A 12,100-nucleotide genomic window follows, 5' to 3' on the forward strand; every position below is an offset into this window, starting at 1 on the left:
CATTCACACCCGGGCTAGACCACCTGTACACATCAAGGCTAGACCATCCATTCACACCCAGGCTAGACCATCTGTACACATCAAGGCTAGACCATCCATTCACACCCAGGCTAGACCATCTGTACATATCCAGGCTAGACCATCCATTCACACCCAGGCTAGACAATTCACACCCAGGCCAGACCATCTGTATTCACCCAGGCTAGACCATCTGTACACATCCAGGCTAGACCATTCATTCATACCCGGGCTAGACCATCCATACACACACAGGTTAGACCATTCATTCACACCTGGGCTAGACCATCCATACACACACAGGTTAGACCATTCATTCACATCCAGGCTAGACCATCTGTACATATCCAGGCTAGACCATCCATTCACACCCAGGCCAGACCATCTGTATTCACCCAGGCTAGACCATCTGTACACATCCAGTCTAGAACATCCGTACATATCCAGGCTAGACCATCCATTCACACCCAGGCTAGACAATTCACACCCAGGCCAGACCATCTGTATTCACCCAGGCTAGACCATTCATTCACACCCAGGCTAGACCATCCATTCACACACAGGCTAGACCATTCATTCACACACAGGCTAGACCATCCATTCACACCCAGGCTAGACCATTCATTCACACACAGGCTAGAACATCTGTATTCACCCAGGCTAGACCATCTGTACACATCCAGGCTAGACCATCTGTACGTATCCAGGCTAGACCATTCATTCACACCCAGGCTAGACCTCCTCTGCACCTCCTGGCCTGAGCCCAAGGCCCCGGTTCTAGGAGGCTTGGGGCTCAGAAAAGCAGTCATGCCTCTTCAGGAATTACCAGCAGGGAATGCCCAGCCCTCTTGAAGATAGGAATAATTAATAGGTTATCCCCAAAGAAGCAGAAATGTGGGGTCCTCCCTGGCAATAGGACTCAGGGTAGGGCCTAAATTGAGCCCTCAGTGCCCGGGACGCAGGTCCATCCCACCCACCAGCCAGCCCCAGGCCTCCATTCCTCAATCCTTCCAGGATATCGTCAGGGGGTTTTGGGATCCCCGGAAGTGGTCTGAATCCAGGTTTAGGGAGTGTCCGTGGGATATAAATTAGACTCTGCTGTGGCAATAAATAACAGGGGGTGGTGGGGGGCCTTGGGCGCCAGGCCCAGGCCTGTCCTGCAGGCTCACACGAAGTTCTCTTCCTCCTCCGCCGATTCACCATCTGGGGGCTCCTGAGGGGTGCCTACAAAGGTGCCTGCAAGTGTCGATAAGAGCAATGAGGGCGCAGGGCAGGGGGCTCTCTGTTCCCCAGGACAGGCCTGTCTCCCCCGCCCTGCGTCTGCACCTGCACAGCTGCCTGAGTGGCGCACGCCGATGGAGCGGCCCAGAAAGCAGGTGGCCTGGCGCAGGTGGCACGAGGAGATGTAGGTGACGTTGTTGTTACCGCAGAGCTCCTGGCCGGGGCTGGTGGGCACAGGACAGGGTGCCGCCCGACACACCACGCAGTGGGCACTGCCAGTCTGGTCCACGACGCACGACTGCGGCCGTGAGCACACCACACGATCACAGGACTCTGCAGGCCGGGTGCCAGGGGCGTTTCAGGGGGCATCTTGCTGAGAACCCCGAAGGGCTCTTGGCCCGAAGGCCAGCCCTTGAACCCCAAGTTTCAAGAACCCTCTGGTGGGAGACAGAAGCCCCGCCACCTCCGTAAGCCCCCCTCCACCCGACCCCTCGGGCTCCACCCACAAGCCCCGCCCCTCCGATTGTACCCAGGAGCCACACCCCTTTCAAGAGCTCCGCCCCTTATGTTACCCACAAGTCCCACCCCCTACAGCGCCCACCAGCCCCTCCCCCAATTGTACCCTGGAGTCACTCCCCTTCCAGAAGCCCCATCCCTTGCATTAGCCATAGGCCCCACCCACTTACCACCCACAAAGCTCCGCCCACATAAGGCTCCACCCCCAAGCCATGCTCCTCCCATTGCACCCAGGAGTCACACCCCTTCCATGAGCCTCGCCCCTTGTTACCAACAAGCCCCGCCCCTCAATCGTACCCAGGGGTCACTGCCCTTTCAGAAGGCCCGTCTGTTACGTTAGCCATACGCTCCACCCCTTACCAACGACAAAGCCCCGCCCCTCCACCAGCTCCGCCCACACATCAGGCTTCACGCACAAGCGCTGCCCCACCCGTTGAACGCAGGGGCCACACCTCTTTCATGAGCCCCGCCCCTTGTGTTACCCACAAGCCCGCCTCCTCGAGCCCCGCCCACTAAAGCTCCACCCACAGACCCGCCCGTCTCCACCCAGGAACCACGCCCCTGCCAAGAGCCCCGCCCCTTACAGCCTCACCCTCGGTTCCATCTTGCCACCCTGGTTGCCCCCACGAGCCCCTCCACTCTAATCACGCCACAGATCTCCTGCCCAATGTGAGCCCCGGAGGCCCCTCGGAAGTATAAAAGCGCCCTTAATCCTTCATCAGGCCCCACCCCAACCCATGTGGCCTGCCCTCGGCCGGAGGCCCCGCCCCTCAGCACTGCGGCAGCGGCCACGCCCCTCCAGCCGGCCCCGCCCTCACGCACTGCGGCAGCAGCCCGGGTACGTGACGCGCGGGTCCGGCCGCCCCGCCCCAGGCCCCGCCCCCACGTACTGCGGCAGCGGCCCCGGTACATGACGCGCAGGTCCGGGTGGCCGCGGCAGCGCGCGGCGCGCAGTTCGCACTCGTCGCGGTAGGTGGCGCCGTCCGAGCCGCAGACCTGCAGGCGCGCCGGGAGCCCCGCGCAGTCGGGCGTGCACTCGCAGCGCGGGCGGCCCCCCAGCAGGCGGCACGCCTTGCCCGGGCCGCACTCCACCCCGTCGCACGAATCTGCGGACACAGGACACGCGCGTGGGGCCGGGCGCGGGGCGCGGCGCGGCGCGGGGAGGGGCGCGGGGCGGGGCGGGGAGGGGCCCGGGGCGCGGGGCCGCGCGGAGGCCTCGGGGCCCGTCCCCGCGCGCCCCCTGCAGGGCGGAGGCGGGGGCGCCGGCCCCGGGCAGGGTCGGTCGGGGTCGGGGCGCTCGGGCTCCCGGGGGCGGGGTCCGGGGTCCCGGGTCCCGGGGGCGCCTGCGCTGGGGTCGGGGGGCGAGGGCTGGGGTCCCCGCCCGGAATCGGGGTCCGGCCGAGCTGCACGGCCTGGGCCGCGCCCCCTCGCAGCTGGCTGACGTCTGTGCCGATGCACGCGCGCTTCTGGGAAGGCCGGAGGGGGCCCGGCTGCGTCAGCCCGGGGTGTTCCGTCCTCGCCAGGCGCGCGTCTGGGGCTGCCAGGACCTTCCCCCAGGAGGCGTCGCGGAGGGCCTGGGGAGCGTTTCCAGGGGAGGGGGCCCTTCGCAGCCCTAGGCCTCCGACCCAGGAGTTCCCAGCGCTGGGGCAGGGATACTGAGGTCCTGCTAGGGAAATTGGGGTCCCCGCCCCCGCCTTTAATACGCTGCCCATCGCCTCCCACGCTCGTTGCATCCTCCCAAGTCGTCATTTTACAGATGGGGAAACTGAGGCCTGGTCGCAGATGTGAGTGCAGGGGACCAAGCACCTCAGCTTGAAAGCTGCAGCCAGGACCCAGATGACCGACCCCCTTCCTGTTGTCTGGAGGGTCTGGGGGGGGGCTCTGAGCACAGCTCTGGAGTTATGTGCCAGCCTCAGTTTCTCTGTGTGTAAAGCGGGGCTGATGGGGAGTGACTCCCACTTAGAGGATTGTCGGCGCCCCCCACGCAGCCCCGACAGGGCATGTGGGCCGCACCTGGGCGTCCCCACACACAGTGGCTCACAGGCACATCTGGAAATGCTCTGCCAGGGTGGTTTCATGCAAGCGAGCACGGAGGGGGCCTGAGCTCCCATCCCCGGGGCCAGATGAGGTTGGGAGCGGGGGTCCCAGGCCGTGTTACGCCCAGGCCACGCACTTTTTGAAGTCTGTCCTCCCAGAAGCCAGAGGGGATCTGGAGGGAGCAGGAGTGTGTGGCAGTGAGTTCAGGACCACCCAGCCAGGCCGATGTGGGATTAATCACATCTCAGAGGCCAGCAGGGTTTCTCATCCTGGCCTGCCTGTCTCCAGCCCTCCGCTCCAGCCTCCCCCGGGCTCTGCCTGACCCCACCCACCAGGACCTAGCCTTCAGCCATGGTCTCTCCTGATCCCCTCTCCCATACTAGCTCCATCTGGCAAATTCCTAATCATCCCCTGTAATGCCCACCTCTTCAAGTAGTGCCCCACCAGGCTGAGCACGGTGGCACACGCCTGTCATCCCAGCACTTTGGGAGGTCAAGGCTGGCAGATCACCTGAGGTCAGGACTTTGAGACCAGCCTGGCCAATGTGGTGAACCCCTGTCTCTACCAAAAATATAAAAATTAGTCGGGCATGGTGGCGGGGATGTCCGTAGTCCCAGAACTGGGGAGTCCGAAGAAGGAGAATTGCTTGAACCCGGGAGGCGAAGGTTGCAGTGAGCCGAGATCCCGCCACTGCACTGTAGCCTGGGGGTGACAGAGCGAGACTTCATCTCAAAAAAAAAAAAGGGCCAGGTGCGGTGGCTCACGCCTGTAATTCCAACACTTCAGGAGGCTGACTGAGGTGGGTGGATCACCTGAGGTTGGGAGATCCAGACCAGCCTGGCCAACATGGATAAACCCCCTCTCTACTAAAAATACAAAATTATCTGGGCATGGTGGTGCATGCCTGCAGTCCCGGCTACTTGGAAGGCTGAGGCAGGAGAATCGCTTGAACCTGGGAGGTGGAGGCTGTCGTGAGCCGAAATTGCACCACTACGCTCCAACCTGGGCAACAAGAGGGAAGCTCCGTCTCGGGGGGAAAAACCCGTCATCCTCCAGTTCAGGGAGTGGATCTTAACTCATCCATTTGTTCTGTGCCCCTCATCAAGAGCCCCGAGTCTTATGTGGGAGGCATCCTCTCAGAACAGCAAATGCTCATTAAACACGAAGCCGTGACCCCACCCCAGGCCCTGGAGTCTGCAGTGAAGGGCCCTGGTGTGGACATTTGGGGTCACAGGCCAACATGGCAAACGCACCTTCCCAGGAGCTGTGAGCAGGCCTCTGTCGTCCAGGTGGGAAGAGCCACCCGGGCAGAGAGCTCAGCCCCAGCAAAGGCTGGAGTCAACTGGGGAGTCCTCAGAGCCTCTTCCTGAGTCCTGAGCTGCAAGAGGCTGAAATGTGGGACCTGGGAAGTCCCCCCCAATCCCTTTCTGAGGCTGGGATGCCCCCTGCAGCCTCCTGCATACCCCTGTGACGGGGAGCTCACTCTCGGACGTCCTGCCCTCGACCACCTTGACTGTTGTTAGCTGATCCTGAGCTGAGATGCCCGCCCTGCTTCTGGTCTGGGGCCAGTGCCCAGGGTCTCACCTTTGCAGGGGAGGCAGTGGACAAGTCCCAAGAAGCCAAGGAGGTTGATCTTGTTCCCCTGGTGGGTGACGTTGGACCAGGCGGTGTCAATGTTGCCGGAGGCGCAGCACTCGGCCCGAGTGACGTTAGTCTGGAGCACCAGGCTGCAGGTGGCCTCCTGGCCCTGCTGCAGCCAGCAGACGCCAGCTGCAGGCACAGGGACGGGGTGCTCTCCTGGGCCCCTCGTGACACCCAGCCTCCAGCCCCCCCCACAGATGCATGCAGGTGGTGCTCAGGAGTTACGCAGGGATGATCTACCCCAACCCAGGAAGAAGGGACAGGAAACCACGTGGGTGTCCCCACCCTGGCTCTGGATCCTGGAGATCCCCCTCCCCTCTGAGCTCCAAGGCCCCCTGCAGCCTCACCACCAACCCCCACCCATCCCGGGAGGCCCTCCCCTTTCCCTCCAAGCCCCCAGGCCAGGGACTGGCACCCTGCCCAACCCCTCAGACACCACCAATCACCAGGCACTGGGCACGTCAGGGTCAGTGGGCCTGGGAGCCGCTTCTCCCACCCTGCCCTCTGTCTAGACAGCACCCGAGGACGAAGGCACTCTGGAGCCCCGCGCCTGGCAGCCCCCCCCACCACCGGGCCCGCCTCTTACTCACTCCAACTTGGGAACATTCCCCTTGCATGAGCTCACTGTCTCCCCAGGGACGTGGCCTTCGGGGAGGGGGCTCTGCTCTCCCTTTGGCGTGGGGCTGGGGTGGAGTGGGGCTGCAGGGATGGGGAGTGGGGAGGCAGAGAGCCCCCCGTTTCTTCCCCCATCCCTGGGGGCAGGAATGGCCACAGCCCCCTTCTCAGAGCACTTGCTGGTTCACAGACACTGCCAGGAACCAGCTTGGGGAACTTGGCACCCATCATAGGAGGGGAAACTGAGGCCAGAAGTGAGGCTGTCTCCAGCCTGGCACCTCCCAGCAAGTCCCAGCTGTGAGTCTCCATGTCCCGTCTACCCAGGACTCTGGAGGGCCTGGCTCCAGACACCCAGAGATGCCGCTCGGGACACCAGGACCGACCCAAATGGTCGCAGCCCGAATCCTGGCTTTGCCGCCTACAGGCTGTGTGACCCTGAGCCTCAGTTTCCCCATCTGGAAGATGGAGATGAAGAGCGCCCCGGGCACTACTGGGGTCGTCGGGGTTCAGGGAGGGACGAGGTGGACACTAAGCGCCCAGGAAACGTCAGCGGTCGTTGTGGTGGGAAGCCTGCGCTCTGCTGACCCGCTGGTGACCCCTCCAGGCCCTCCTGGCTTCAGTGCGCGCTGGACCCCGCCCGCGCCCCCCGACATCCCCCGGCCCGCAATCCGGGCAGCCCCACGTGGGCGGCCCGCCCCGCCCTCCCGTCCGGCCGCCCCACTCACCGGGCGCGGGGTCCCCCGAGCCCAGGGAGCCCACGAAGCCCACGGCCCAAGCCAGGGCCCCCCAGGGCAGAGGCCAGAGTGGCCCTGGCGCCCCGGGACGCATGGCGAACGCGGAGACGGCGGCGGCACCGACTTCCCAGCGCGCGGCCGGCGCTCCCTATAAAGGTCCCGCGGGCCGCGGGCGGGGCGGGCCGCGGGGCGGGGCGCGGCGCGGGAGTGGCGGGGGCGAGGCCGGTCCCGCGCGGGGTGGGCAGCGGGGGGCGCGCGCCCGGGCCCCCTCCCAGAGCCGGGGAATGCGTTTGGGGAGATGCGGCTGTTCCCAGGCGGAGAGGGACGGGGCTGTGAGTTCGAGGTGGTGGCGGCCTTTCGGGTGGATGGAGGGGCCGCCTCCAGGGGTCAGAGTGGGTTTGGGGGTCTTCAGTTGCGGGGGTGGCCGCTGGCCAGCAGGACCCCGGAGGACACGTCTGTGGATCCCTGCACCCCGCTTCTGCGATTTCCACGTGGTCACTTTCCTGGCCCTGAGCCCCCAGCCCGGCCTCCTCGGGCCTGACCCACCCCACGCGCCGAAATCCCCAGCCAGACATGGCTCCCCGCTCACCCTGCAAGGCGCCCACCCATCCACCTGGCCGCTGGAGCCGGCATGTGGGTGGGGAGAGGCTGGGTGCGGGACAGACGGGGTGTGGCTGGGACAGACCCAGAGACGGCTCCTCCCAGCATCGTGGACAACAGCAGGCCTCGCCCAGCAAGGCCCCCAGGGAGGCCTCTGCGTGTGAGTGCGTGTGCGCCCGCCTGGCGTCGGTCCTGGGCCCCCGGGCAACGCTGCCCCCAGCCCGCCAGGCCTCTGCCAACGTTCCCGCGGGTCACATCAACAAGAATGTTTACTGGCTTTTTTTCCCTCTCCCTCTGAGACTCAGCAGAGGCAGTTTCCAGCAGAGGCGTTTCCCACAGTTTATGACAGCGACATCTGCGTGGGCCTGGAGGCGCTCTGCCCGAGGGGGCTCTGGGGCAGCCACACAGAACTTCCTACTGTGGAGCTGGTTTCGGGCCTGGGGGCCTCTGGGTTTGCCAGGGCGCCCTTGACAGCTCAGGGGTTCTGCGGAGGCCTCTGTGCTCCTGCTTCCAGGGAACTGTAGGCGAACATCTGGTGGCAGGAAGGACCCTCCAGGGGCTGGCGTACCAGGGGACCAAGGCAGACCCCATCAGTCCCTCACCGAGCTTCTGGTTTGGAGAAGCCATAGACAACGCAATACGAAGATCAGTTAATCTTCTTTTTTTTTTTTTTTTTTTTTTGAGACAGGAGTCTCGCTCTGTTGCTCAGGCTAGAGTGCCCTGGTGCCAGCTCAGCTCACCGCAACCTCCGCCTCCGGGGTTCAAGCGATTCTCCTGCTTCAGCCTCCTGAGTAGCTGGGCTTACAGTTGTCCACCACCACGCCCGGGGAATTTTTTGTATTTTTAGTAGAGACGGGGGTTTCACCGTGTTGACCAGGATGGTCTTGATCTCCTGACCTCGTGATCCACCCGCCTCGGCCTCCCAAAGTGCTGGGATTACAGGCGTGAGCCACCGCGCCCTGCCTCAAAGACAAATTAATCTATAACTTCAAAGAGTGGTAAATGCTTTAAGGAAATAAAAAAGGCTGATGTGGTGGCGCGCATTTGGGCATCTCCTGGGGACGCCTGCGTCTGGTCGCCCGCTGTTCCGGCACTACCCCCCCCAGGTGTGGAAACCGAGGTGTCCAGCAGCCTGACGGCACAGCCTCTTTGCCTGGCATGAGTGAGATCTGTGCCTACAGAATCCACACCCACACCCTTCCCCTGACCTTAGCTGCCCAGTCGGACTGTGTCCCCCAGCAGTCTGTGGCCAGGGGCCAAGTTCCTACCCTAGTGGCACTGAGGGAGGGCACCCTGCTGTCTTGCCCTGGCCTTGGCCCCCTGGCATTCCCCCGGGATTCTCCCCGAGTTGGGGAGTGGGGCAGGGACAGGACCCTGTGTTCTCACTGAGGGTATGTGGGGGCTGGACAGTATGACCTCGGCCAAAACCTGACCCCACTGTAGCTCAGCCGCTCCGGCCCGGGCTGTGCTAATATCAAAGGGTCATTGTCTGGCTGACGTGGGTTCCGGCCTCTCCGGGGAAACCGAGGCTCGCTGCCAGTGGCCTCCTGCTCCCGGCTCTGTCTTCCTCCCTAACCCAGAGGCTGTGCGCGGGGTGACCTCAAATAGGTCACTGACCCTTTCTGGGACGCCCCCTCCTCCTGAGACCCCTCCTGCCTCTGTCCCTCTCCCCATCCTGTCCAGGCTGGGGTTCATCCTAGGACTTCCAGCCCCCCGCCTGGCCCCTGCAGCTCGCCTCTCTCCCACCCGTAAGCCTTCTCCCTGGCTCAGACTCCCACCGCGGCGCCCCGTGCCTCTGCACACCTCCCTAGGCGTCCGTCTCCCTCGAGGTAAACCCCGACAGAGAAACAGACTGAGAATCCCATGTTGCTGTGTGTCAGAGGATGCCCAGATAGCAAAGGTGCCCCAGGCCCGACCCAGCCTGGGAGACGCTGAGGAAGACTTTCCAGAGGAAAGGGACGTGGACGTTGAGACTCGTGGAACGGCCGGGGTGTCCGCTGGGCACAGACGCGCGCGCTGTGAGTGATGGCGGTGCAGTCAGGGTTGGTCAGCAGAACGCAGCCCCAGAGACCACGGGGTCCTCTTCCCTGGAACCCATGGGTGTCCCACCCTCCCTGGCCACGAGGGCTCTGCAGATGGGACTGAGTTGAGGACTTTCAGGCAGGAGCTCATCCTGGGTTCTCTGTGTGGCCCACTGTCCTCAAAGGGTCCTTGGAGGAGGAGACGCCTGGCCAGGTGCAGTGGCTCACACTTGTGGTTCTAGCACTTTGGATGGGCAGATCGCTTGAGGTCAGGAGTTCGAAACCAGCCTGGCCAACGTGGTGAAACCCCGTCCACTAAAAACACAATAAAAAATAGCCGGGCCTGGTGACGCGGGCCTGCACTCCCAGCTGCTTGGGAGGCTGAGGCAGGAGAATCGCTTGAACCCAGGAGGCAGAGGTTGCAGCGATCTGAGATCGTGCCATTGCACTCTATCGTGGTGACACCGTGAGACTCCATCTCAGGCCGGGCGCGGTGGCTCACGCCTGTCATCCCAGCACTTTGGGAGGCCAAGATGGGCAGATCACCTGAGGTCGGGAGTTCAAGACCAGCCTGCCCAACGTGGAGAAACCCCGTCTCTACTAAAAATACAAAATTAGCCGGGTGTGGTGGCTCATGCCTGTAGTCCCAGCTACTCGGGAGGCTGAGGCAGGAGAATCGCTTGAACTCGGGAGGCGGAAGTTGCCGTGAGCTGAGGTCGCGCCATTGCACTCCAGCCTGGGCGACAAGAGCAAAATGCCATCTCAAAAAAAAAAAAAGAGAGACAGAGAGAGACCACCTGCTCTCTATGGTTAGAGACAGAACAGAGAAGGACTTGGCTGCTGTTGGGGCCTTTGGAGATGAAGCGAGGGGCTGGAGCCAGGGAATGTGGCGGCCTCTAGAAGCTGGGAAAGGCGTGGAACACATTCTCCCCTGCAGCCGCCAGAAGGAACGCAGCTCTGCCAAAACCTTGATCTTCCCCCAGCCAGACCCATGTGGAACTCTTTTTTCTGTTTTTTTTTTTTTTTTTTTTTTTTTTTTTTTTTTTTTCAGATGGAGTCTGGCGCTGCCAGCCAGGCTGGAGTGCAGCTGTGCGATCTGGGCTCACTGCAACCTCCGCCCTCGGGTTCCAGTGATTCTCCTGCCTCAGCTTCCCGAGTAGCCGGGATGAAAGGCACCTGCCACTACGATCGGTTAATTTTTGTATTTTTAGTAGAGACCGGGTTTCCGCATGTTGGCCAGGCTGGTCTTGAACTGACTTCAGGTGATCTGCCCACCTCGGCCTCACACGGTGCTGCGATTACAGGCGTGAGACACCGCGCCCCGCCCGTGTGTGGCTTGAAACCACGTAGTCTGTGCAGATTTGTTAAAGCAGCTGTTGATGCCCACTGTGTACCAGGCCCTGGGACCCCTCTATGCCCGTTTTCTTTACTTTTTTTTTGTCACCCAGGCTGGAGTGCAGTGGTGTGATCTCAGCTCATGACAACCTCTGCCCCCTGGGTTCAAGGGATTCTCCTGCCTCAGCCTCCTGAGTAGCTGGGGTTACAGACGCATGCCACCACACCCGGCTAATTTTTGTATTTTTAGAAGAGATGGAATTTCTCCATGTTGGTCAGGCCAGCCCAGTGGGCCACAGAGCTAAAGGGGACAACAGCAATTCCCAGTGACATTGGAGGTCCCTGGATCCAGCTGTGCCTGAACTCCTCCTCCACAGGGAGATGAAGCCACTTTAAACTGCCTTTCTGTCCCTTGGGGCTGACAATACCGCCTTTGCAATAAAACAGTTTGCATTTATTCGGGGAGCCTTTAGGACCCAGAGCTGCGGGCTCTGCGCGGTTCTAGGGATCTCACCCTGAGGTGCCACCCTCGGCCTCCAGGATGGGATGTGGGTTGTAGTTTGGCACAGGGCATACAGGGACCCCTGGCCCCATGTCCCTGAGCCAGAAGATGTTTGTCATTGGCTCATTGTCTGTTGTCTGCAGCCTCTGAGCTAGAACTTGCAACCCCCTTGCTCCAGGAAGCAAAGCCTTGCCAGGCCTCTGCTGGGGGCTGTGCTGCTCATCACCACGGCACGGCCCTGAAGACCTGGCCTGCTGGGCAGTGTGAGAACACAGGGAGGTGAGCTGGGCCCTAAAACAGCCCCGTTGGCTGGATGTGCGGCCTCCCACCTGTGACCCCAGCACTTTGGGAGGCCGAGGTGGGCGAACCACTTCAGGTCAGGAGTTTGAGACCAGCCTGGCCAACGTGGAGAGACCCTGCCTCTACTAAAAATGCAAAAATTAACCAGGTGTGGTGGTGGGTGCCTGTCATCCCAGCTACTCAGGAGGCTGAGGCAGGAGAATCGTTTGCACCCAGGAGGTGGGATTGCATTGAGCCGAGATGGCGCTACTGCACTTCAGCCTGGGCGACAGAGCAAGACGCTGTCTCAGAAAACAAAAAAACAAACGCACAAAAAACACTCCCGTCAGAGGTACCTCCGCAGCTCAAACACCACACGTGGCTCCCGATGGCCATGGGACCAGTCCAGGTTTGTTGGCCTGCGTTCCTTTCTGCTGCACCTGCTCCATCCAGGCTCCTCCCCATAGCAACTCTCCATGCTGGCCCCCAAGTATCCGCACCCCATAGCCGGCTGTTCTCTTTCCCTGACGAGGGACCTGATTTTGTGTGAGATTCAGGCAGGCAGATTTATAAAAGAAGGC

General features: G+C 62.2%; 1 protein-coding gene across 1 annotated transcript; it reads right to left on the reverse strand.

The window, feature by feature from the left end:
• Nucleotides 1-727: 727 nt before the first annotated feature.
• FSTL3 (follistatin like 3) lies at nucleotides 728-6,943 on the reverse strand. The gene is made up of 5 exons (XM_017520155.2): nucleotides 6,774-6,943; nucleotides 5,377-5,562; nucleotides 2,646-2,861; nucleotides 1,345-1,572; nucleotides 728-1,254 (listed from the first exon to the last, which is right to left on the reverse strand). The coding sequence occupies exons 1-5, from the start codon at nucleotides 6,874-6,876 to the stop codon at nucleotides 1,184-1,186; spliced, it is 804 nt and encodes a 267-aa protein (XP_017375644.1). The 5' UTR covers nucleotides 6,877-6,943; the 3' UTR covers nucleotides 728-1,183.
• Nucleotides 6,944-12,100: the final 5,157 nt, after the last annotated feature.

The sequence above is a fragment of the Cebus imitator genome, unplaced genomic scaffold (genome assembly GCF_001604975.1).
Source record: "Cebus imitator isolate Cc_AM_T3 unplaced genomic scaffold, Cebus_imitator-1.0 Scaffold805, whole genome shotgun sequence".
In the NCBI taxonomy this organism is placed as follows: Eukaryota; Metazoa; Chordata; class Mammalia; order Primates; family Cebidae; genus Cebus; species Cebus imitator.